We start from the raw sequence: 27,269 nt of genomic DNA, 5'->3' as shown, positions 1-27,269 counted from the left end.
GGCTTACCATCATCCGTTCCAGAGTCTGGGCCGACTATCTTCACCGAGTTCTCACTCGTTATTGTTTGTAGGAAATGCCAGTCCATATTCATTTTCCTAATCCACTCCCGTCCTAGTAGTGGAGAACCTCCTTCAGATATCACATATAAGTCCATTATTTGACTGTCTTCGCCCTTGTGGACCACTGCAACCTCTATTTTCCCGATGGGGTACACTCTTTGCCCCGTGTATGTTTCCAATATAATCCCCGTATCCTGTAGGGGAATATGTTGGAATAACTTTCCGTAATCTTTCTTATTTATGACCGTCAATGCCGATCCAGTGTCCAATTCCAGTTTTACTTGGACTCCTTCTATCTGAAGAGTGACCCAAATTGTCTGGAGGTCTGCACCCTTACCAGCATTGAGTACTCTTAAGCTAGCCAGTTCATTACTGCTAGCGTCTGAATCGGACTCGTCGCCAGTGTTAAATCTGTGAGTTGTTCAAGTAATTAATACTCAGACTTAATCAGTAACAATAAAACAGGTCTTTACTGGTTGGAGGTAGGGACTATACGTAGGTCTTTACTTCATGCCCACAGGCGGGAACTGAGGGGAGATCAGTACCCACAGTACTATTTATACCCCTATGGCCAGGAGTGGTACTGCGTATCACTACGCCCAACAAGTAGTGCAGTCCTGTCCATAGGTTCAAAGTAGCACACATATTACATACACAACAGAGTCAACGTTTCGGGTCAAACCCTTTGTCAAGACTGGAAAAGCACAGGAAATGAAATAGATTGAAAGGCCAGGCTGGGAGAGAACAAAAGAGAAGTGAGGAGACATTAAGAGGTATTCAAAATGAGACGAGATGGTGATAGGACTAGTGGAGACAAAAGATGGCTCTAGATTAGGTGTGAAATGTGCTGGCAGAATGGGAGACAGCTGCCATGTGGGAGAGAAAAAATGGGGTGGGGGGGAAAGGGCCAAAACAAAGGTGCTCTGCTCTTGTATTCTATGCCACGGCTAATAAAGGCAAGCATTCCGTATGCCTTCTTAACCACCTTATCTACCTGGCCTGCTACCTTCAGGGATCTGTGGACATGCACTCCAAGGTCCCTTTGTTCCTCTACACTACTTAGTGTCCTACCATTTAATGAATATTCCCTTTCCTTGTTAGCCCTCCCCAAATGCATTACCTCACACTTCTTCGGATCGAACTCCATTTGCCACTGTTCTGCCCACCTGACCAATTTATTGATATCTTCCTGCAGCCTACAGCTTCCTTCTTCAGTATCAACCACACAGCTGCTTTTAGTATCATCTGCAAACTTCTTAATCTTACCCCCTATATTCAAGTCTAGATCATTGATATATACCACAAAAAGCAAGGGACCCAGTACTGAGCCCTGTGGAACCCCACTGGAAACAGCCTTCCAGTCACAAAAACACCCATCAACCATTACCCTCTGCTTCCTGTCTCCGAGCTAGTTTTGAATCCAACTTGACACTTTGCCCTGGATCCCATGGGCTTTTAACTTTGTGACCAGTCTGCCATGTGGAACCTTATATACACTACATCAAACGCACTACCCTCATCTACCCTCCTTGTTACCTCCTCAAAGAATTCAATCAATAGCTTAGATGCATTTAAGGGGAAGCTGGATAAGTACATGAGGGAGAAAGGAATAGAAGGATATGTTGATAGGGTGAGATGAAGAAAATTGGGAAGAGGCTCGTGTGGAGCATAAACACCAGCATAGGCTTGTTGGGCTGAATAGCCTGTTTCTGTGCTGTAAACTTCTATGTAATATTTGCTACCATATTCTGGTATTAAAAAGATATTGTGCTGACACTATGCACCATCTTATTGATAAAATATGCAATTTTGCAAATGCTTCTGAAACATTCTGAATGCCTTTTTGATGTAGTCCTGTGACGAAGACTGATTTTTCAATAATTCCTTATTTTAGATGATTAAATAAGTGAATGTAAGGAATATGTAAGAACTGTGCTAATAAATTTTTCAAAATATACCATAGAACTACATTTCATTTGTAGCTTTCAAAAGAGAGATTGATGAAAGTAGTTGACTGGTAAAGGGCATATCACCAAATTAGGGAATTTTGAGTCAGGCTCAATTTGTGGACCGGGCAGGAACAGCTAGTTCTGAAATCTGGGAACTGATTCTGATACCATTTTGAGTGATATTGTCATGTCACCAATCAAGCCATTGGTCCCTTTTTGCTTTCCAGATCTGTGCTCGACTGGCATTTTTGTAATTTAGTTCATTTTATTTTCTTCTATTTTAATGCACCTACACAGATGCCACGTTCTATTCTCTGGTTGAGAGAATAAACTTACAACCTACTCGCAGAGCTTTAACTAAGCCACTGTAGGAGAAGCATGAAATCAGCTTGAGGTGGTTTGTTCGTTGACGTTACATCCATTCCTATGTGTTCCATCACTCTTGCTCCGCTCAGTGCCTACTCTGATGACTTGTATGAGATAAGGAATTCACTGCACACATGAACGATTATCCATACAATGTCTTTGAAAGTTTGGTGTAGCTATTACCATAGTCTTGAATAGGTTAATTCACAAACCGTGTTTCTACATTTGTTTCAGGTCCATGAGCTGAGTGTTTTCCAGCATTTTCAGTTTTTATTTCAGATTTCCAGCATCTGGAGTATTTTGATTTTGCTTGTAAACAAATGACTTTATTAGATGAATAAAGCTCCTGTGTATTCTCCCCCATACCATTTCTCTCTTACCCTTCCTGAAGGTGCTGACTCAGGTTGGAGCATGGTCCCATGGATGGTACTGCCCTCTGGTACAAGTGGGCATTCTTCATGTATGAGGCTAGGCAATGAGTGTTAGCAGGCTATTTGACTGAGATTGATCCTTTCCTTTGTTGTTCCACAGTACTGACTGACCCAGGATGATTCTTTCTCCACACAGGGAGAAGGTTGTCCAATAATGTTCTTCCTCCATGGGCAATATTCTTTAAAAAAGAAGTGATAAAATAAAAATCTCATTGTTAATTTTTCGCATAGGAGCTGGGACAGATGTTTTTCACTTGCTTCCCTTCAACAAAAGATTTCATAGGAGGGTTGAAGGAAACAATGGAAAATTAGAGTGCCATTCAACACAGGCTGCAGTTATTCCTCGTGGCTGGTTATTGGCAGAGATCAAGGAACAGTTTGAGCTCTTTTGTTTTACTGCGTTAAAGGCGCTATATATAAATGCAAGTTGTTGTTTTGTTGGAGAATTATATTTGGCTCGGGGGTGGGGGTGGGGTGCGGCGAGGGTGTGAATGAAGCCTAAACTTCAGGAATTAACGGTAGGAAAAATATACAATGAAAGAGTAGCATATTGTAAAAAATGTAAGAATACACAATGTTGCAAGAAAATCCAGAAAAGTATTGTTCTCTATTCATGTTATTGGTGCTCGTTGCTAAGCAACAGCAGCACCTCTCTGCTTCTGACATTGCCTTTCCTCAAATCGGGAAGGAAACTGAAAGAATGATGCAAAATGGAATTTGCGTATTTTTAAGTGATGGTATCTCAGTGGCTCTTTTTAAAAGATTTCACCGCCCCAATCTACAAATAACGGTTTAAGAAAGTACATTTTAATCACAAATAGTTGCTCCCTCAAGGTCATAGCCAGCTACTACAGACACTGTAGAGCTGGAGCGTAGATGACTTACAATTTTTCCATCTATCCCATAGCTTCGGATTGTTGCGGTTAAAGTAAGCCAATTCTAATTGGAGGCAAAGTCAATAAGGCACTGGTGTATGGAAAGGCAAGTTCTGGTGGAGATTTCAAATGATGCTTCACTGAGATATGCTTGTCAATAAATCATTTGTTACAAACCAGGAGGAAGAAGCAGCTGAGTCAGACAGAAAGAAAAAAAGAACCAGGTGTCATGGATACAAGGGATGACCTACATAAAGCTTAATGAACACCTACATAGATAATAACTGCTACACATGCAGAGAATAATGAATAACCAGAGAGAAGATAACTGATCAGTACAGCAAATAACTGATACTTATGAAGAGAATAAGCAGTGCAATGATCGATACCTAACAATAATGGGTGTACAATTTCCACAGGGGATCTCCCGATCTCCCACCGTAACTTCGACATAAGATCGGTGGAAACCCTGGAGAAACGGCGGACGATTAGGAGAATCGCCTGTGGAAGTTCTACCCCACTGTTCGGGTTTTGTACACTGGGTGGCCCAACGGCAGATACAGCCAACAACAACAACAACTTGAATTTTTCTAGCGCTTTTAATGTAGAAAAATATCACCAAGCACTTCACAGAGGCGTAATCACAAAATAGATGCCAAGCCACAGAAGGAGGTATTAGGAAAGATGACTAAATTCTTGGCCAAAGAGATGAGAGTTTTAAGGAGGGTCTTGAAGGAGGAGAGGGGAAGTCGGAAGGGGTTTATGGAGGGGATTTCAGGGCATGGTACCTAGGAGCCTTAAGGTACAGCTGGCAGTGGTGGGGCGACAGGAGGGGAGATGCACAAGAGGCTAAAACTGACAGAACATAAACTTGGGGGGGGGATCTGTAAGGCTGGAGGAGGCTACAGTAATAGGGAAGGGCGAGTCCATGCAGGGATAGAAACAGGAGAATTTTAATGCGAGGCATTGGGGTACTGAGAGCCAATGCAGGTCAGAAAGGACAGAGATGATGGGCAAGCGGGACTTGGTTCAGGCTAAGATTTTGGCAGCAGAGATTTGGATGAACTGAAGTTTACGGAGGGTGAAGGATGGGTGACCGGCCAGGAGAGCATTCGAATACTCGAGTTTGGAGCTGATGAAGATATGAATTATTATTATCATTAACATTTTCTAATGGATTGATGTTCATTACTATTTTGATTACTGGGGATCTGTATTTAAATATGCTGAAGGGCCATTGTTTTGCTTTGAAGAGTTTTCAGGCAGGTTTAGTTTCTGGATTAATCAGGAACACCTGCTCTGAAATCTAACAGTCAGAGCCAACATTTATTTTTTGTCACTTGTAAAAGCTGAATGTAACAGCTGGCACAGTGATCCCCGAATGGCTGTGTGGGTACATGCTCTGTAATGTGATGATGCCAAACGCTACATTATTTTTCCTAGAATTGATCTTTTTACCATTAACGTGACAATAATCTACCTATGTGCAGCAGGAATTAAATGTCAAATAAGGTCCCAAATTATAGAACAAACCTGGTACTTAGATAACTGATTTGTAACGTCCAGGCTTCAGATACTCTGTGCATAACAACAAGCAAAACATCAGCATCTCTGAATGTTCGTAACTATCTGGAGAGATGCAACTGTCAGCAACCCACAATTCTGGCTTAGTGTGACCTGCACAATAGAAACATAGAAACATAGAAAATAGGAGCAGGAGTAGGCCATTCGGCCCCTCGAGCCTGCTCCGCCATTCAATGAGATCATGGCTGATCATCCAAACTCAGTACCCTGTCCCTGCCTTCTCCCCATATCCCTTGATCCCTTTAGCCTTAAGAAATATATCTAACTCCTTCTTGAATATATTTAATGAATTGGCCTCAACTGCCTTCTGTGGTAAAGAATTCCACAGGTTCACCACTCTCTGGGTGAAGAAATTCCTCCTCATCTCTGTCCTAAATGGCTTATCCCTTATCTTTAGACTGTGACCCCTGGTTCTGGACTCCCCGCCAACGGGAACATCCTTCCTGCATCTAGTCTGTCTAGTCCTGTTAGAATTTTATAAGTTTCAATGAGATCCCCTCTCATTCTTCTAAACTCCAGCAAGTATAAGCCCAATCAACCCAATCTCTCCTCATACGTCATTCCTGCCATCCCAGGTATCAGTCTGGTGAATCTTCGCTGCACTCCCTCCAAGGCAAGAACATCCTTCCTCAGATAAGGTGACCAAAACTACACACAATACTCAAGGTGTGGTCTCACCAAGGCCCTGTACAACTGCAGCAAGACATCCTTGTTCCTATACTTGAATCCTCTCGCTACAAGGCCAACATACCATTTACCTTCTTAACCGCCTGCTGCACCTGCATGCTTACCTTCAGCGACTGGTGCACAAGGACACCCAGGTCTCATTGCACTTCCCCTTCTCCCAATCTATTACCATTCAGGTAATAATCTGCGTTCCTGTTTTTGCTACCAAAGTGGATAACCTCGCATTTATCCACATTATACTGCATCTGCCATGCATCTGCCCAATCACCCAACTTGTCCAAATCATACTGGAATTTCTCAGCATCCTCCTCACAGCACACACGCCCACCCAGCTTTATGTCGTTAATAAGCTAGCAAGCCTTTCTTTTCCTTATGAAATGTGTGGAATATTTCCAGAATCAATCTATTCCCTTCTACATGTACATATGCAGCTGGAATAGAAATCTGCAGAAGATTTAAATTAAATCTGCATTTAGTCTCTGGATAAATATTTAGTGGGCCTCTAAACATGTTTCCTGATTCATATATTGTTTTAAGATGACTTTAAAAAATAACCTTTGTGCTCTTTTTAAATTGGATGCTTACCGTGCAACTCACTTGTTTAATATCATTCCTTTCCGCACTGCTGACATTCTTCACCTTAATAAACAGACACAAAAAGCACTGATATAATTTCCAGTGCTTTTGAATGATTATTTTGGTGCTAGTACCTTTTTAGGAGAACCAATAAACAAGGCAGTCCTAAATATAATCCGAAAGAACTCAATAGAAATGGAAATAACAAAACAAAACCAATCTTAAAGCTAATCAGAAATTGTATTTGTGAAAGGATGTTGATGTTGTATTGCTGATGGTGAGATTTCCTCTTTAACCAGACGAGTCATTTGTACCCACCCACTGCTTGTCCAATTTGTCACAATATAGATGTGTGGAGAAGAAGGAACTGTAAAAGTCAATGAGAAATATCATGAATGAAGCTTTGCAAGAGGTGACTTACATTTTCTAATCCTTTAAATCACAAAATGTTTTGAAATGTACGTGTGATTCCAGCTTGAATAATTTAGTGCTACCATTCTCTTTGGTAAGGACCTGTCTGATGCCAATTGCACGCACAGATCTGACAATCACCACTAGTTGAATGGCACAATACCGCACAGGATTCTGAGGCACTGAAAATTGGGACTGGTTCAGCACACACCACAGAGCAGTGGAATAAGAGTTTGAACCTTGTGATTTTCTCCACACATGCATTGGAAGGCAAAGCTCTCTCCTGGGAGGAGTTTTGCATCATTAACCGACCATTTTCCTACCCAACAGCTATCAAGCAGCGCTTTAAATAGCTGCAGCCTTTAAGAGCTGCAATTGTGTGTTGTTTCCTGCCCCTTTCTGACAGTGAGCTCGCTCCAGTAGGGCCAGTCTGGGCAGGGTGCTCGCAGTGAATGCATCATAAGGAAATCCCACGAGATTGGCCCAGCACTATGTTGGCTCACACTAAGATTCCTGTTCTATTTTTTTGGTCTTCTATGAATATAGGACACTATTTAATTTGTGCAAGTTCAGGAACAAATTGCTTATATCTGCAGTCCCTAATTCACTGCCCAATTCAGCAAAACCACTCCGTATGAATTTGAGAGTTAAAGAAAACCTAACTCTGACCTTGATACTGACTAGAAGGGTAAAAATGATTGGGTAAAGGGGTACTTTTATTTTTTTTATTTGTTCTTATTGGATGTGGGTGTTGCTGGCAAGGCCAGCATTTATTGCCCATCCCTAATTGCCCTTGAGAAGGTGGTGGTGAGCCGCCTTCCTGAACTGCTGCAGTCCGTGTGGTGAAGGTACTCCCACAGTGCTATTAGGTAGGGAGTTCCAGGATTTTGACCTAGCGACGATGAAGGATCGGCGATATACTTCTAAGTCAGGATGGTGTGTGACTTGGAGGGGAACTTGGAGGTGGTGGTGTTCCCATGCACCTGCTGCCCTTGTCATTCTAGGTGGAAGAGGTCGTGGGTTTGGGAGGTGCTGCCAAAGAAGCCTTGGTGAGTTGATGCAGTGCATCTTGCAGATGGTACATACTGCAGCCACGGTACACCGGTGGTGGAGGGAGTGAATGTTGAAGGTGGTGGATGGGGTGCCAATCAAGTGGGCTGCTTTGTCCTGGATGGTGTCAAGCTTCTTGAGTGTTGTTGGAGCAGAACTCATCCAGGCAAGTGGAGAGTATTCCATCACACTCCTTACTTGTGCCTTGTAGATGGTGGAGAGGCTTTGGGGAGTCAGAAGCTGAGACACTCATCACAGAACACCCAGCCTCTGACCTGCTCTTGTTGTCACAGTATTTATGTGGCTGGCTCAGTTAAGTTTCTGGTCAATGGTGACCCCCAGGATGTTGATGGTGGGGGATTCAGTGATGGTAATGCTGTTGAATGGCAAGGGGAGGTGGTTAGACTCTGGCTTGTTGGAGATAGTCATTGCCTGGCACTTCTGTGGAGCGAATGTTACCTGCCATTTATCAGCCCAACCCTGAACGTCATCCAGGTCTTGTTGCATGCGGGCATGGATTGCTTCACTATCTGAGGAGTTGTGAATGGCGCTGAACACTGTGCAGTCATCAGCGAATATCCCCATTTCTGACCTTATGTTGGAGGGAAGTTCATTGATGAAGCAGCTGAAGATGGTTGGACCTAGGACACTGCCCTGAGGAACTCCTGCAGTGATGTCCTGGGGCTGTGATGATTGACCTTCAACCACCACAGCCAACTTCCTTTGTGCTAGGTATGACTCCAGCCAGTGGAGCGTTTTCCCCCCAATTCCCATTGACTTCAGTTTTACTCGAGCTCCTTGATGCCACACTTGGTCAAATGCTGCCTTGAAGTCAAGGGCAGTCACTCTCACCTCACCTCTGGAATTCAGCTCCTTTGTCCATGTTTGGACTAAGGCTGTAATAAGGTCGGGAGCCGAGTGGTCTTGGCGGAACCCAAACTGGGCATCAGTGAGCAGGTTATTGGTGAGTAAGTGCCGCTTGATAGCACTGTCGATTACACCTTCCATCACTTTGCTGATGATTGAGAGTAGACTGTGTTGTTCATGTTCTGGGGGGGGCGGGTAGGGGGAGAAGTGGAGTTGTTCCTCCAAACACACTTGTCCTGAGGCCCAATGACCGATAACTAACCTAATCAATTGTGTTGCCTGATGCACATTAAAATCAACATTTTCTAACCTAATACAGTAATCTTGATTAAGCTGGCGGGATATCAATTAGCTGGTGAAAATTATATAAGTCCCATTGGGACATTGGCCAAAATTGTTTCAAGGATATTCATGATTTTCCAGCCCACCTACAGGGTGGGAGTATTGAGTCTTTGGGAAATATGACAAACTGTAGAACAAGATTCAATCGCTCCCTGTAAAATATTATTGAGTCTGAATTGATCATGTAAGATATAATCTGTGTGAGCTGACTGAAATAATTCATTAGGAAATCTCAGGAGAGGACTTGATAAAAGGATTCAGTAAGCATGTTGATTGGAATATATCTCCTATAGCTGCAAATAGAAAGAAACCGTTGCTTTCCTAACAGGTCCAGAGCATGTACGACTAGAGCATTTGGATCATGATCATGCTTATTTCTCTGATACATATGAAGCTGTGTTTTTGCAGCTTTTTACCCAGATACATCTATTGGCCCAGACACTCAATCTGTTTTACTGGTGTTTTAGCTTTAAAAACTGTTAATCTGTAAATCCACAGCATGGATTACAGTCAGATTTAGAGGCTGTTTGGACCAAGGTATACAAAGTAGTTCACTAATGACTAAGTGGTGAAGTGGGCTCCTTCACTGACTTGCATCTTTTCCTGACTGAGAAACTAGACAGGCACCATGTTATTGTATAGTTCAGCTGAGAATGGGAAGTTCCTTGTGGTTAATTAGGGAGGACGGATGGAACTTGTGACCTGTCTCCTCAGCAGACACTTGTGCACCTCACCGCCAGACTGCCCCTAAGGAGTTACACTTTAATGACCTCAAAATGGTAAGATGAGCAGTGGCACACGTTATGGCAGATCCCGTGGTCCTGAAGTGTAATACTTTTCCATGTTTCACACTAGCCTTGCAACATCGTGAATGTTTTATTTTAAAAATTAACCATCAATCCAGTAACAGTGTTGCATTTAAATTGTATTCAAAACTTTATGACGTTTCAGGATTTTTGATTTTTCTTCCTGTCGTCACAGAAAGGATTTGGGAATAAGTTATATTATTAAAACAAATCCAAGTTATTTCTCATAGGTTTAGAAAACCACAAACTATAGCTACTTAGACAAAGGATTTATTTGTTAATGGGTCAGGTGTAGAAGATTTGCATTAAACCCAGATGATCCAGTTTATGGAATGTTGCAGTCTATTTCAGATTGAGTCAATTGTCTCATCCAAGGCTCATTAAGACAGGAAGGCCCCATTTCATTTTGAGAAGAACCCACAGACAGCGAATGAATAGAATTTAGAAGAATGAGAGGGGATCTCATTGAAACTTGTAAAATTCTAACAGGACTGGACAGACTAGATGCAGGAAGGATGTTCCCGATGGCGGGGGAGTCCAGAACCAGGGGTCACAGTCTAAAGATAAGGGGTAAGCCATTTAGGACAGAGATGAGGAGGAATTTCTTCACCCAGAGAGTGGTGAACCTGTGGAATTCTCTATCACAGAAGGCAGTTGAGGCCAATTCATTAAATATATTCAAGAAGGAGTTAGATATATTTCTTAAGGCTAAAGGGATCAAGGGATATGGGGAGAAAGCAGGGACAGGGTACTGAGTTTGGATGATCAACCATGATCTCATTGAATGGCGGAGCAGGCTCGAGGGGCTGAATGGCCTACTCCTGCTCCTATCTTCTATGTTTCTATGAATTACGAGTGAATCTGTTTGAGGCAGGGAGGAATATTGGTTAGAACACCAAGAACTCACAGCTCTGTTTTGAATAGTGTAAGTTCTGTAATATCCACCTGTCTACTGGAACAAGTTAACGGGGCCTCGGATTAACATCTTGTTAGAAGGATAGCACCTCTGTCGATACAGCACTCATTCAGCATGGCACTGGAATGTAAGCCTAGTTTCATGTGCTCAAGTGTGGTAACAGGCAAGAGTGCTATCAGCTGAGCCAAATTCACACCTGCAAGATTTATTTTCTGATGTGTCTGTTCATATTGATTAATGTGATTAAGCAGAGTCAGTATGGTTTTATGAAAGGGAAATTGTGTTTAACAATTTTATTGGAGTTTTTTGAGGATGTAATTAGCAGGGTAGATAAAGGGGAACTAGTGGATGTAGTATATTTGGATTTCCAAAAGGCATTTGATAAGGCATCACATAAAAGGTTGTTACGCAAGATAAGGGCTCATGGGGTTGAGGGTAATATATTAGCATGGATAGAGGATTGGTTAAAGGACAGAAAACAGAGAGTAGGGATAAACGGTTCATTTTCAGATTGGCAGGCTGTAGCTAGTGGGGTACCGCAAAGATCAGGGCTTGGGCCTCCGCTATTTACATTTTATATTAATGACTTAAATGAAGGGACCGAGTATAATGTACCCAAGTTTGCTGATGATACAAAGATAGGTAGGAAAGTAAGCTGTGAGGAGGGCACAAAGGGTCTGCAAAGAGATATAGACAGATTAAGTGAGTGGGCAATAAGGTGGCCCATTTTGATCTAACCCCTAGCAGGTCCACGTACAGAAATCACTAAAAACTAATGGACAGATACAAAACATAATTAAAAAGGCTAAGGAAATGTTGGCCTTTATCTCAAGGGGCTAAAATACAAAGGAGTGGAAGTTATAACACACTGATATAAAGCTCTGGTTAGACCCCATCTACAGCACTGTATTCAGTTCTGGGCAACACACCTCAGGAAGGATATATTGGCCTTGGAGGAGGTGCAGCGCAGATTCAACAGAATGATACCAGGGTTAAAAGTGTTAAATTATGAGGACAGGTTGCATAGACTAGACTTGTGTACCCTTGAGTACAGAAGATTAAAGGGTGATCTAATTGAGGTGTTTAAAATGATTAAAGGATTTGATCGGGTAGATGGAGAGAAACTGTTTCATCTGGTAGATGAGTCCAGAACAAGGGGGCATAACCTTAAAATGAGAGCTAGGCCATTCAATGATAAAGTCAGAAAGCACTTCTTCACACAATGAGTAGTGGAAATCTGGAACTCTCTCCCCTAAAAAGCTGCAGAGGCTGGGTCAATTGAAAATTTCAAAACTAAGATAAGATTTTTGTTAGGCAAGGGTATCAAGGAATATGGAACCAAGGCAGGCAAGTGGAGTTAAGATTCAGATCAGCCTTGATCTCATTGAATGGTGGAACAGGCTCGAGTGGCTGAATCCTGGTCCTAGGTTCCTTTCTTTTATCCAATGTGGGGGAAGGGTTAGAACGACCAACTCCTGGCTGATGGTAAAAATATGAATTTTATATGTATTATGTTAAGAACCTTTTTGAGGTGAGAAAATAATTTGTTTGTTGAAGATTAAAGACAAGACCTACAAGTGTGGTTCGCAAGTAGGAATTGGTGAACATATGTTGAGCTGCTTCACAGTATGAGACTTAAATATTTTCAGTCAATGTTAAGAAAAAATGCAAACAAACTCTTCCAAGGAAATAAAAACAGAAAATGCTGGAAACACTCAGCAGGTCAGGCAGCATTTGTGGAGAGAGAAACAGAGTTAACGTTTCAGGTCGATGACCCTTCTTCCAAGGAAATTCAGAATTACATTTATGTGTAATCTAGGAGGGGCGTGAGAGTAGCCTGGAGTTACGTGCCATCTGAGATTTCCCACTTTCTGTGAGGAAATGCCTGTTCTCCACTAAGAACTTCCATAAAATATTCTGTGTGAAATCGAGAACTTGCTGTGTGGAGAATCATGAACGAGAAATCTAATCGTACAACAAGTAACTAGTAATCTGGTTCATTCCTCTCATACTATTCCTGTTCGTATCTATCTCTCAATCTGATTTATAATTTGTGCTCATGCTTTCTGAATATCTCTCAATCTGTGTCGGGAAATCTTTTCTCAGCATTTTCCTTCATATACTGGCTTGTCTTTTTCCAACTGCAGCATACTTATCAGCAGCATCACAATTTCAATTCAGTTCTCAGTAGAAATGCTTCCAAATTTAGCCTGCTCCCATGACAAAACAGATTTTCACCAACCAGTGATACATTACTTCAACAGATCGTCCTTAGAACATTTTTTTCTGCCGTTTCATTCACTCTACTGTTCCAACATTTTTTGATGATTATGCAGGACACAATCAAAGTCACATCACAAAGCCCAAATGATGAAGCAATTTTGGTGCTTATAAACCCAAATTAGGAAAGGCGATGCTTGTAGCATTAATGTAATTAAGTATCTTTATTTTAGTTTATAGTGAAAGCTAATTCCTGATTTTTAACTTCTACCTATCATTTTTATTCCCCTATGCTCTCTGTTTTCTTCAGTTCCATTAAGCGACTCATTATTTTCAGTTTCCAGTTCTAATGAAAAGACCCCACCTGTCTTTTCTCTTGCATGTTGTAGGATTACAAATTATTTACAGCACAGAAACAGACCATTCGGCCCAACAGGTCCACGCTGGTGTTTATGCTTCACAGGAGCCTCCTCCCACCCTCTTCATCTAACCCCATCAACATATCCTTCTATTCCTTTATGGATATTGAAGGATCCCCACTGTTCTGAAAGACTGTTGGGGACCAAAGGAAAATTGAATAAGTATTTGAAGCAGAGAAAGATACAAGGTTATGGGGAGAGTGCACATCAGTGGGATTAGCTTTAGATTCCTCCAGAAACTAGCTGTCATAGATGAATGGCCTACTTCTGTACTATAGACTTGTATGGTTCTAAGATCAGGAGAAATTAAACGGGGTGCCCATAGGGCACAGATGGCAATATAATGGGTAAGTGTCAATTGGTGGATGAAGAAAAGGAATAATTATCAATCATTTATGAAAAATATTGTCAATGCAAGGTTATTGTCAACAAAGCTAATGCAGAACTATAATGCCTCTCAAAGGTTTTAAAAGGGGGGAACCATTTTAATTGTTTAGCTCATTGCTAAAGCCAGATTATGAAGACCTTGGAAAGGAAGTTAATAGGAGCTGGGTTTCACTGTAGGTTAGATACATTTGAGACCTGGGGTTAAATCCAGCCCAGACTGATGGGATAAATGTCTCTTCTGTCTGCTGGCTGTAAGAGTCCTATTTGAAATGAGTGTGGGCTGTCTCAATCCAGTTCCTAGTGGGCATACAACACTAGCTGGGACACAATTCAGCATTAATTGGCAACCTCACTCAGAGAGACCCAAAGCTGGTTGGTCTGGAAAAAGTGTCACACAGCTGCAGTGGGGGGTGCTCTTCTGAGGTAGGGGGTGAGACATGTTACTGGGGCAGAATAGAGGGAGCTTCACTATGCTGTACCTGACCTGGGATTGCTGGATGCTGATACGGAGGGGGCACGGATTTTAATCTAACCCGCCCAGTGAGAAACTGATGCAATCAGGTCAGCCATCCAATTTATATGCTGCCCAATTTTACTTTCTATTGACTTGGGGGGGAAAAAAGCTCAGAGAAACTTTGTAATTTTGAGTGTTTTGCTAATGGGTATTGGCTTCCTTGTAAGTTTAATTCAAGTGGACAGAGTCTATGATAATGCAAATCATGCATGATTTGTTCGAAGTGTGCTTGATGGGCCAAGATTGTTTTGATCTCTTATTGTTCCATGGTTTCTTTGTTCCTACATTTAGTCCTTATTCTTGCAACCATGAGAGCTCACCAGTATTCAACAATCCACATCTAATCTATGAAACAACAACTTGTATTTATATAGTGCCTTTAACATAGTAAAACGTCCCAAGGCGCTTCACAGGAGCGTTATCAAACAGAATCTCTCCTGATTTTTATTTCCATTTCAAAGGGAGATACCCTGGTCGTTCTATCCACTCCTTTTTGATTGGGGCGCATCTCTAGAGAGGGGGACTCGCCGCACAGATGGGCTCCTGACCCCAGCCAACCTTCCGGCCTTGAGGCTATTTAAATACAGGAGACGAACTCCTGTGGAGTCCGTCCGAAATGGGAGGGAAGGCGGAGTTTAGCTGTGGCAGGCACCTGTGCCCTTTTGTGACTTGGGGCCGCAGGCATCCTCTGTGCTGCCTGTAAGAAAAGATTTTTATCAAGTAATTTTTCCTCCTTCCTTCTGTACAACGACAACAACAACTTGCATTTATATAGCACCTTTAACATAGTAAAACATCCCACGGTGATTAAAGGCCACTCTGTGAGTGCTATCACAGTTCCCAGTTTCCGAAAGATCTAGGCCAGTGTGTCATTTCATCATTGGCACCTGGGATTGACTCCTGCTCTGACTGACTGGTTGGAAGTTTTTTTTTAATCGGTCATAAGATTTCTAAGCCAATCCACAGCATAAGGCTGTCCAAACTCCATGCCAACTGGTACTGCCTCAATCAAGAGGCTACAATGTTGTAGAAGATGATAAGGGAAATTTACTCTGCATGAAACCCATGCAATACCTGACCTGAGCAAACAATTCTGACTTCCCTTGAAGGACATGTACATTAGTTTCAAAATCTATATTTATTAAAATGTAGAAATTCAGCACTGTCCATGTGAGCAGGCCAGTGGGTGCAACAAAAATGCAGCCTGCTCTTCAACCACAAGAGAATAGTTCCAAATGTGCTATTATGTTACTCTAAGTTCTCAATCCCCACCAGATGTGGGCCATTTTCTACTGTGCACATATCCCTGTAGAAGAGATACGCAAATATACCAAAGCTGAATTGAGTGTGATCAACAATAAGCATTACAAGGCAAAATAATAATCCATTTATCCTTTTGGTTGCTACTTTTCAGCTAAGTGATTGATTAAGATTTGTTAATCGGGCTAAAACCATTGGTTAATTAGGGAATCATGTAAAGCTTCAGTGGCCCAGTTGGCACAGCATATTTTTCCAACCTTGTGATTAAAATCTTTGAGGTAACACATCTCCTGTTACCTACTGTCCTTGCTCTGATCCCCATGAGCATTTTTTGTTATAGATGAGTTCCTGGTGAGTAGCACAAGTTTGTAATAATTAGGTTGGACTTTGATTGAAAGTCCAGAAACTGACTTGTTAAAATTGTTTACTTCCGAGGATTATTCATTGCAAAGATTTTGATGCAGCAAAGGTCGATTTCAGCAATACTCAACCTTATGTACTGATGCATTTGTCCTTCCTTCTTTGGGCTCTGGGCTAGGAAAGGAATCCAGGAACTGACGTCAAGGCTGCGATTTCGCCTACGGAGGCGGGTCCGGTGTGGCCGGGGTCGGTGGCAGGTTGCGACCCCGCTGCTGGCTCCAGACCGCACAGTGAAAAGAATTTTCCACTGATGGGGCGTCATCAGCCGGGACCATGTGGGGGCTATGCACAAATTGATTTTGACAGTCCTGCTGTCAGTGTTCTACAGCATTGAGGTGCTGCAAACACTGATGAGCACTGCACAGAGGTGCACGCCTGCACCCAGGCTTTCCCATGACTCCTTCCATATGCTTACAGAGAGAGTCACAGCACGCAAGGAGGTCCTCTTCCCTTCCCCATGGGCGGAAGAGACCTCCCCAGGAGATCAACGCAGCCTGATTGCACATTGCACAGGAGGACACAAGCAGGGATGTCGTCAGGAGGACCTGGCTGCAGTGGCGCAAACCTTTCAATGATCTCAGTAGATCACAAAACGTTACTGCAAAGCCACACTCAGCCTCATCCTGCTGTGCTATTCATCACACCCCCATCACTCTGCCTTCCCTACCCTACTCCTGCACATCCTTACTCACACCAACTTACCTTGCACCTTCACCCATCCCTCTCTATCTACATTATCACTTCCTCATCTCACTAGCCACCCCTCACACTCACCCTCATCCTAGCCCAATCATACAAAGTAACAACACAAAAGGTTAGGCACTTGGGTGTTTTAGCCAATGTTCCTGTGAAGTTTCTGTTAATGTGCTGTCAAACATTGAAATCTTTATTTTCAACACTTTGCGTTCTTGGACAGATTTGTGTGCACCTTTGGAAGTGGCTTAGTGAGTTGCAGTGAATGGTGAGTCATAACGGTACCCCCCGCAATGGCAATGAATGTGAAAGGAATGGCTTGGGCATTGTAGGGATGCTTTATGGTGTTGGTGTGAGGTGGTGCCAACCTGATGCATCATATGGCAGCCAGGGTGTACAGCGTCAAGTGAAGTAAATCTGGCTATGGTGAGGCCATCCCTGGTGTCCCGGGCAGCATTGTGGTCAGGTGCTGATGCTCTGTATCCTGTGCAGCACCAGCTGATTGCGGAGAAGGTTGGTGATGTTGTTGGGGCTGATCGTGGTGGGATTCTGAGGACCAAGGTGCAATTTTTTTCAAGGGCACCAATGCTGTTGGAATAGATGGCAGGTGAGATTGAGATGACCAGAAGTGATCTGTCAATGGATTGAGAGTTTATTATTACTTGTTTAATGGCAGGCAGAATTGTTATTGAAAAGAAATAGGAAATAGTCAGTATGTAAACTGTATCTTGATTTGCATAAATTTGGTGCAAGTTTTGAATGCTTCTTTAGCTGTTTCAGTTACACTTGCAAGCTGCATAAAGTTCAATCTGTCTTCCAAATGTAGCAAGCAACAGCTTCTAACCTTGGAAAATGAACAGCTATGAAATGGGAGCTTTCATAGACCATTTGCAGCTGTCAAGTAAAGAAATCATTACATGCTGACACAACACCCGACCTCCTTACCTGACATGATCCCCGAGCAGCGGAGGAGCCATTGGCGAACTCTCAAAATCTAAAGGTAAGCTTAAAATACTATTTAATTGCCTCTTAATCTATCTAATGATCTAAATTGCCTCCCCCACCACATGGTGTCAGGTCTGTTCAGCAATGACAGACACGACACATGGGAGACTAGCGTGGAGGTGGGTTGACAGCGGGTTCCCTACCCACTGTCAAAAAAAACATTTTCCCAGCCAACCCACCACCGAACACGCTTGCTGCCCCCCCAAACATGCCTGCTTCCCCCCCACGAGTCGGAGACCTGAGGACGCAAACTGGACATTTCTGAAATTTTAACCATTGCAAAAAAAAAAATCCTTTCTTCATAATAAAGACATTTACTTGAGGTACAGATACTACAGATTAGAAATAAAATAATTTTGTGGCATGAGGTGTTACCAACATCACTAGCACAGATTATCTGATCATTATCTCATTGCTGTTTGTGGGAGCTTGCTGTGCACATATTTGGCTGCTGTGTTTCCTACATTACAACTGTGACTTCAAAAGTACTTCATTGGCTGTAAAGTGCTTTGGGATGTCCTGAGGTCATGAACGGCGCTATGTAAATGCAAGTATTTTTATTATTATTACTTGTTTAATGGCAGGCAGAATTGTTATTGAAAAGAAATAGAAAATAGTCAGTATGTAAACTGTATCTTGATTTGCATAAATTTGGTGCAAGTTTTGAATGCTTCTTTAGCTGTTTATGAGCAATATCTCAGCTGTCCAAAACCAATCTAAACAAAATTAATTCCCACTAGAATTATTCATTCGTGGGTTGGACAAATATATTTTATATTGCAATTTCAGTCTGCTATTTTCAGAATAACATTGAGAAGGCTATTAGGTGCATAAATATTGAGAGAGGAGCTATGACTGCTAGGGGAATTAGCAGAGCCACAATATTCAATCAATGAAGTTATGTTAAAGATACATCTTGCAACAAATGCACTTCCAATAGTCCATTTGCTCTCTGGTATCTTAGATTTATCCAATGTAGTTCATAGATATATTGGAGCCATTAATCTAAGAGCACAATTGTACAAACACTTCTGTAGGTACATGCTGTCTGCCTTCCAGTCTGTGCTTCTCTCTTACTCCCAGTGGACTGCAGGCTGTAGAAGTTACAGAGGACTGCGAATAGCTTCTAATTAGAGTAACTCCGTGACAAGCAGTCTGGTGATTAATGACACTGTCCAGCTGTCAATTGTTTCCTGAGCTCCAGTCTGTTCCTTCCACCAATAATAAAAGCTTTATTAGTGAGTGCATTCTGCAGACCTACCCAGAGCCTTCAACTAATTAGAAAGCTGTAGCATTTTTGTGAGGTATTTCTAACCTTTGTGTTAGTGAGGAATGGGGATTTACGTGCCCACAATATACATCCATAAGAATGATAGGATTTATGGGGGAGAAATTGAACATTGTTGCCCCCATTTTTTTGGGGAGTGAAAATCAATGGCGGGGTGCATGAATTTCAGGTCGCAAGCTCCCATGCCTGATTTCCTCTGGCTGCTAACTTCTTGGTGTGCAAGGCGCACGGTTGGAACAGGCATTGGCCGCCTTGCATATGCAAATCGGGGTCGTAACGGCACTTTGGAGGAACCTGATGCAAAATTGGTCATCAATTGGGCAGAGCTTGCTCCGCCCCGTGAGTCTTCAGCGGCCTAACTAAAGGGACCGCTGGAGGCCGCCCACAAATAGGCAAGAAAATGTTTTGATCAATTAATGTCTGTGGACCCAGGAGATCATCACCGCCCCCTCTCCCCCCCCTCGGTTCACTTCCTCACCAGCCCCCCAGGATCTGCCTGCAGGCCAGTTCGACATTGGTGCTTTGACTGGCGGTCCGCAGCTTGCCGGTTTAATTCCAATGAAGCCTGACCCCGAATTTGGCTCGGGCCTCGCTGACATCTTCAGTTTGGTTTGCGCCGCCCATTACGCGCGGGAAACTGTTGCGAATTCCCCCCCCCCCCATGTGTACAATTTTGTTTAGCATAATTAATTCCTTCTTTTCTGCTTTCTTTTCTGTTTTCTTTTCTTCTTTCCTTTTCTGCTTTCTTTGTTTTCTGCTTTCTTTGTTTTCTTGCTTTCTTCCCCCCCCCTTTTCTTACTGACTTGTGCCGTGCACTAGTGCAGCCTGGAGAGTGATCAGGTGACCTTCTCCCTGGTCTCTTTTCAGTGCAGCTCCTTAACAAGTTGCGAGAAGTAATATGAATGATGCCCGAAGTGAAATTCTGTTCAATTTCCCTTTCATTTCTTCTGTGGGGGTAGCACCTGTCCTCCACGTCTCCTCTCCATTAAAAGGAAGGTGCAGTATATTTATTCCATTCTATAAATTCTTGCTTCTTTGATGATGGCCTATCCTGATCGCTTGTATCAATTGCTGTCTGGTTATATGTTGGCCAAATCAGTCTCAACACGAAGCCTGTGTGCTCTTTGTCTTCCCTGCTGATACAGATTACAAATACAGTAAAATAGGAGTGAAAGATCATAGGCTAGAGAAATAGTGGAACCTCGAAACCAGTAACTTTACTCTGCATCAAGTGAAATTGAGTGTTTATTTAACCAGCATCAAATGACATTCAGTGTGACAGAAAAGCCTTGGAAGGCTCCTGATTTTAGATTGCATTTTAAATGTATAAGCTATGTTCTAAACTTGCTGAAGTGGAGTCACCTTCATAACGCTATGTGACAGAAAAGCTGCTATGAGTTAATGAATGTGCCGGGTGACTATGTCAGCGCTGCTCATAGCTCATGGCCAACGGCTTGCTGATTGGAGACTAAGGAAGTAATTTTATGAGCCTGAACTCCTAGCAGGAAGCCTGGCCTGTTGGGAACGTATATCAGAAATCCAGTCATGCACTGTCTCCATTTTCTGGCCACTCATTTCAATGGTCAGAATGTGCCTGCCTGAATTCTGATCCGTATCCCCAGCTGGTGAGGCTCCCAGCCTGAAGTGCAGACTCATAAAATGACCCATTATACCTGGTGAAGAAAGGTTATAGAAACATAGAAGATAGGAGCAGGAGTAGGACATTCGGCCCTTCGAGCCTGCTCTGCCATTCAATGAGATCATGGCTGATCATCCAAATTCAGTACCCTGTCCCTGCCTTCTCCCCATATCCCTTGATCCCTTTAGCCTTAAGAAATATATCCAACTCTTTCTTGAATATATTTAATGAACTGGCCTCCACCGCCCTCTGTGGCAGAGAATTCCACAGGTTCACCACTCTCTGAGTGAAGAAATTCCTCCTCATTTCAGTCCTAAATGGCTTACCCCTTATCCTTAGACTATGACCCCTGGTTCTGGACTCCCCGGCCATCAGAAACATCCTTCCTGCATCTAGTCTGTCCAGGCCTGACAGAATAAGACGCTGCTTTCAAACAAGTCAAATAGCTACGAAGACTTTGCAGTTTACATTCCATGCTCATTAAAGTGAGGATGCCAGTATTATATGGATGCAATACTTTTGACGTCTGACACTCTGCCAATTCCTATGACAGCCTGTTGGGGGTGGATCTGGGCAAGGCAGAACTGGGCGAACACCCTACTTCTAGCTTTATTGGGGTACCCACCTCAGCGGGGAGGGTTGCCCTAGCATCTTTGCCAAAGATCAGAAAACAAAATGTAAAAAAAGCCTTCAATTTCAAATGTACCACTTTCCCACTGCGATCGATTGCCATGGGGAAATTGCAAGCCCTATTCTATGTAGGTGTACTGGCACACCAGGCCTGGATTCTGGGAAGTATATCCCCTACACGTAGGTGTACATAGCATTAGTGTCTAGATGGTGGCACTAGTGGGAATTCAAGCCCCAAATCTACCCAGATTGCGGCAGCATTATCCCCCAGAATGGAAGAATCTTGCCACTTCAGTGTCAGCATGTGTTTGCTAGTTTATACTCTGTACAATCTATACAATAACTGGCTCAACTTTTGCAATTAAATGAAAACATTTATTTCTCTACTGTCCTTAAAAAAAAAAAAAAATCCCACTCCCCCAGAATAAATACATCCCAGAGGGAAGAAATATTTCATAATGCTCAACAAAAATATATTCCAGTGAGAAGGAAAGACTTTAAGAGAAGGGAGAACCATCCGTGGCTAACTAAGGAAGTAAAGGATGGTATCAAATTGAAGACAAAAGCATACAATGTTGCCAAGATTAGTGGAAGGCCAGAGGATTGGGACATTTTTAAAAACCAGCAAAGGACGACTAAAAAAAATGATAAAAAGTGAGAAGATGGATTATGAGAGTAAACTAGCAAGAAATATAAAAACAGATAGTAAGAGCTTCTACTGGTATATAAAAAGGAAGAGAATAGCTAAAGTAAACATTAGTCCCTTAGAGAATGAGACTGGGGAATTAATAATGGGGAACAGGGAAATGGCAGAGACTTTGAACAAATATTTTGTATCAGTCTTCACGGTAGAAGACACTAAAACCATCCCAATAATACATAATCAAGGGGCTATAGGGAGGGGGGAACTTAAAACAATCACTATCACTAAAGAAAAAGTACTCGGTAAAATAATGGAACTAAAGGTGGACAAGTCACCTGGACCTGACGGCCTGCATCCTAGGGTCTTAAAAGAAGTGGCTGCAGAGATAGTGGATGCATTGGTTGCAATCTACCAAAACTCCCTGGATTCTGGGGAGGTCCCAGCAGATTGGAAAACCGCAAATGTAACATTCCTATTTAAGAAGGGAGGGAGACAGAAAGCAGGAAACTAAGGACCAGTTAGCCTAACAGCTGTCATTGGGAAAATGCTGGAGTCCATTATTAAGGAAGCAGTAGCAGGACATTTAGAAAATCATAATACAGTCAAGCAGAGTCAGCATGGTTTTATGAAAGGGAAATCCTATTTGACAAATTTGCTGGATGTAACGAGCAGGGTGGATAATGGGGAACCAGAGGATGTGGTGTATTTGGATTTCCAGAAAGCATTCGATAAGGTGCCATATAAAAGGTTACTGCACAAGATAAGAGCTCATGGGGTTGGGGGTAATATATTAGCATGGATAGAGGATTGGCTAACTAACAGAAAACAGAGAGTTGGGATAAATGTGTCATTTTCCGGTTGGCAAACGGTAACTAGGGGGTGCCACAGGGATCAGTACTGGGGCCTCAACTATTTACAATCTATATTAATGACTTGGATGAAGGGACCGAGTGTAATGTAGCCAAACTTGCTGATGATACAAAGATAGGTGGGAAAGCAAGTTGTGAAGAGGACACAAAGAATCTGCAAAGGGATATAGATAGGCTAAGTGAGTGGGCAAACATTTGGCAGATGGAGTATAATGTGGGAAAGTGTGAGGTTTTCCACTCTGATAAGAAAAATAAAAAAGCAAATTATTATTTAAATGGAGAGAGATTACAAAATGCTGCAGTACAGAGGGACCTGGGGGTCCTTGTGCATGAAACACAAAAAGTTAGCATGCAGGTACAGCAAGTAATCAGGAAGGCAAATGGAACGTTGGTCTTTATTGCAAGGGGATTGGAGTATAAAAGCAGGGAACTGTACAGGGTATTGGTGAGACCACACCTGGAGTACTGCATACAGTTTTGGTCTCCTTATTTAAGGAGGGATATACTTTCATTGGAGGCTATTCAGAGAAGGTTCACGAGGTTGATTCCTGAGATGAAGGGGTTGACTTATGAAGAAAGGTTGAGCAGGTTGGGCCTATACTCATTGGAGTTTAGAAGAATGAGGGGTGATCTTATTGAAACATATAAGATACTGAGGGGGCTTGACAAGGTAGATGCAGAGAGGATGTTTCCCCTCATGGGGGAATCTAGAACTAGGGGGCATAGTTTCAGAATAAGCGGTCGTTCATTTAAAACTGAGATGAGAAGGAATTTCCTCTCTCAGAGGGTCGTAAATCTGTGGAATTCTCTGCCTCAGAGAGCTGAGGAGGCTGGGTCATTGAATATATTTAAGGTGGAGGTAGACAGATTTTTGAACAATAAGGGAGTGAAGGGTTATGGGGAGCGGGCAGGGAAATGGAGCTGAGCCCAAGATCAGATCAGCCATGATCTCATTAAATGGCGGAGCAGGCTCGAGGGGCCAAATGGCTGACTCCTGCTCCTATTTCTTATGTTCTTATATTGGCGCCCCACACATGCACCCCATTATAAACTCCTAAAATAAAATTTAAAACATACGGAACATTAAATAATCACAAAATATATCTATCAACCTACCAATTCCATCGTTCAAGACCTAAAATGCCTTCCTCTCTGAAGTCTCTGGCTTACCCTCTGCTCTGTTCATGCATGTTAGATCCTTCAGTAGGGCTCCAAACCCTGATATCTTTTGGACCTTCCTACTTTCTTTCCTTCCAGCCCCAGCAGCCACTCACTGTGCCATTGCCTCTGCTACCACCATCGTTGTTGCTTACTGGCCTTGCCTTAAATATGCTGCCAGTTCCTGGACTTCACCAGTGCTCCCAGGCCACGGTCACACCAAATACTTCCGGGTTCCATCTCCATTGTCTCCCTGCCCCATCCCCCATGAGTACTCCTAGACCTCAAGCCTATCCCTCAGCCCTCGGTCCCCTTTGCCAATCCTGTGTGCCAACTTTCCACCCGTGAGCTTCCTCCTGGTCTCAGCCTCCCTCACTTCATCCCAGCCTGACTGCCCAGACCTTCACTTTCCTTCCATTAAAAACTAGTACTGATGACTCTACAGTACATAGATCACGTTTACTGGTGAGTATAATGAATAGATCAGGAGTGGCCAACCACTGTCTCCCAAGCAGAAGTGCCATCTTTTGAAGTCCCAAGAAACCCAACAGTCACATTTATATTTAACGCACATCCACAGAATGCTTTTAACTATAGCTGTTCATTATCCCATCTACCTCAGCGGCACATAGATGAGATTTTTTGAGCCTTGTTGACATATTGCCGCTCAATTTTAGAAGACTGAAAGATTAGGTACATCCATATTTGAGCCTTTGAAATCTCATGAAACGTTGGCAAGCCTTGAGTGTGGAAGCATTTCAATTTGGATCAGGGGAAGCATAAATCAAATACTGTATATATAGAATTATGGGATGTGAGGTTTGAGCATATATATAATTTCCTGTATATATGTATCCTTTATATTTGAGTTTTTTTTTTAATTTGCTTAAAAATTAGTAAATTACCCATTTAAACATAACTATATTCCCTAACTGTATAAATAGTATAGCTCATAGAGACTGTTATGATATTATTTCTATGAATTATGACAACATGTTTAATTATTTGTATGAGAATTTCATATCACTAGCAGGCTCAGGGAGGGGAGTGGTTGCTCAAACCTTACACACCATAATTCAGCCTCCAAATTTCAATCTATTTGCACAATGATCTGAGCTGGTTAGAAATGTTTTGAAGGGGTCAGCTTCATGAGCTGATATTTGTATGTCCTAAAACTGTAAACCCCTGTGTTTGAACATAAAATGTCATTCCAAAGCCACCAATGAGATAAATGTGATTATCTTGCATTAAATTTAAAGATTTAACCTAATCTTGGAGTATTCCACTTAAACAAACACCAACAAGGGAAGCATTGTCAGGGCCGGACCACTGCTTCTGTTGCTTAAAGGCTCCTTCAGATTTGCATGCATTCGGATCTCATATTTCCACAGCTTATCTGGGCGAAGATCATTCAACATTTCAAAGACCAGTAACTGAAAATATTCTAATACTGTATTAACACACAATTGTCTTCTTGTTACAATTTCTTCCAGATCTTCTTCCATATGTCACACATACCCGAGAATTTTCTTAAAAGATTCATCGAATCAAAAGCACTGCCTACAAAGCATTTACATTTCTACAAGTGCAGTACAAAATTACTAAAAAATACTTCTCAGTATGTTCTAGCATATGCAAACTTACTCGCTCAACAATTCCTATATTGCAATATACTGGATTAAGGTAAGTCAGGAAGAGTCAGGGATAGAGGTGTCCTTGAGCTGGCTGCAAATTTCTGCTCAGCTTTTGGCTTTAGTTTGGATACGTTTTGAATTCTGTTGAGTCTGGTTGAGGTGCGACCTGATTTGGGTTGCAGAGACGCCTCTTCACATGATGGTAAAGCTCTTTAGCTCTCAGCCCAAACACCACTGGGCACAGGCACCGAGGCAAGACCGAGAAAAGGGAGATGTTGATCAAATGGAGCTGGGCTATGACTTGCACTTTGACTGCCCTATTTTTGACCAGGTTGGAGTATACAATGTAGTTCGCGACAGGTATGAAATAAAGGAACAGCTGAAGGCCATGAAGGAGCACGGTCTTGCGAGCACGCACTTTAGGAGAAGTCTGACGGGCTTCTTTGTATATCATGCAGTAAGAGAATACTATGGTCACTCCGCTCGCCAGGAAGGTGAGAGCGAGTACAGCTTGCTGGATTTGAAATAAAGCAAAAGATGTTTCTAGAATACCTTCTTCAACTGGAGGAAAGACACAGCGAAAGGATTCCATGACCAGTGTGGGAGATCCAGCTACTAGAAGCACCAGCAGACATACCAACGGGTACAGCGTAGCTAAAGCCCACATGAGGATAATGACCTTCTGAGTCTTTCCAGGCGTGCAAATGGAGCGGTAGTGCAGAGGCCAGCAGATTGCAATGTACTTGTCCACAGCCATAGCAGTAACAGTAAAGAAGCCGCTAATGAAGCTGGAGAAGACCAGCGTGTAATTGATGAGGCACAGTAGTGTGGGCATGTTGATGACAGCTGCCCACATCACTGTTGTGGCCATCAGCAGGCTTAAATAGACCAGATCACTTATAAGGAGGCTGGCAAGTAGCAGGTGCCTGGGCTCCTTGCGGAGAGCAGAAATCCGGAAAATGGTATCCAGCATAGCACCGCTGAAGAGCAGTGTAAACATTAAACATATTGCCTCAGGTAGCAGTATAGCCCACGATGGGCAATTGAGGTACTTTGTGGTTCCGTTGAATGAAGCATTCAACATTTTCCAGCCCCTCTTCAAAATCATGTAAGCCTCAGGTTGTCCTCTTGAAAGTGGTTAGTCCTCTTGCTGCGTGTCTTTTGAAGAAGGTTAACATTGAGGTAGTGTTATAATGATTCTCCGTGAAAAGGTTGCGCAGAGTAAGCAACTGGTCACATGGCAGTTAAAAACCCTCTATGAATTAAAAAGGAGCACATCAAACCAAGTGTGATCAAACAGAATATGAGGGTGTAGATCTTGAGGCAGACTTTGAGCATTAGAGGCTCTGCAAAGGATGCATTACTTTAATGTTACCGATTTATAAAAGAAAAAAAACACGATTGATTTTTATATCTTACAATGAAAAGAACCAAAGCTTCTGACGGATGAAAATAAACACAGGGGAAAGGTCACTGGTGTTTATTTTTGCAGGGCCGAGCATTTCCTCAGTTTAGACTTTGTAGAGGAAATGTTAAATAGTGTAAGACAGCACGATTTCAGAGATAGGTA

General features: G+C 42.5%; 2 protein-coding genes across 2 annotated transcripts in view; one reads left to right on the top strand and one right to left on the bottom strand.

The window, feature by feature from the left end:
• Positions 1 to 27,269, top strand: part of dner (delta/notch-like EGF repeat containing) — a 333,612-nt gene that overhangs the window by 22,434 nt on the left and 283,909 nt on the right. The window lies entirely within an intron of this gene.
• On the bottom strand, positions 25,818 to 26,783 carry LOC147115565 (putative G protein-coupled receptor 148). Its single transcript, XM_085989541.1, has one exon. It carries the CDS (start codon positions 26,781 to 26,783, stop codon positions 25,818 to 25,820), a length of 966 nt encoding a protein of 321 aa, XP_085845667.1.

The sequence above is a fragment of the Somniosus microcephalus genome, chromosome 6 (assembly GCF_052327205.1).
Source record: "Somniosus microcephalus isolate GS21.2 chromosome 6, FLI_Smic_1.0, whole genome shotgun sequence".
Taxonomy (NCBI): domain Eukaryota; kingdom Metazoa; phylum Chordata; class Chondrichthyes; order Squaliformes; family Somniosidae; genus Somniosus; species Somniosus microcephalus.
Note: the sequence above shows the minus strand (reverse complement) of the source record. Positions and strands in the feature narration are given on the sequence as shown.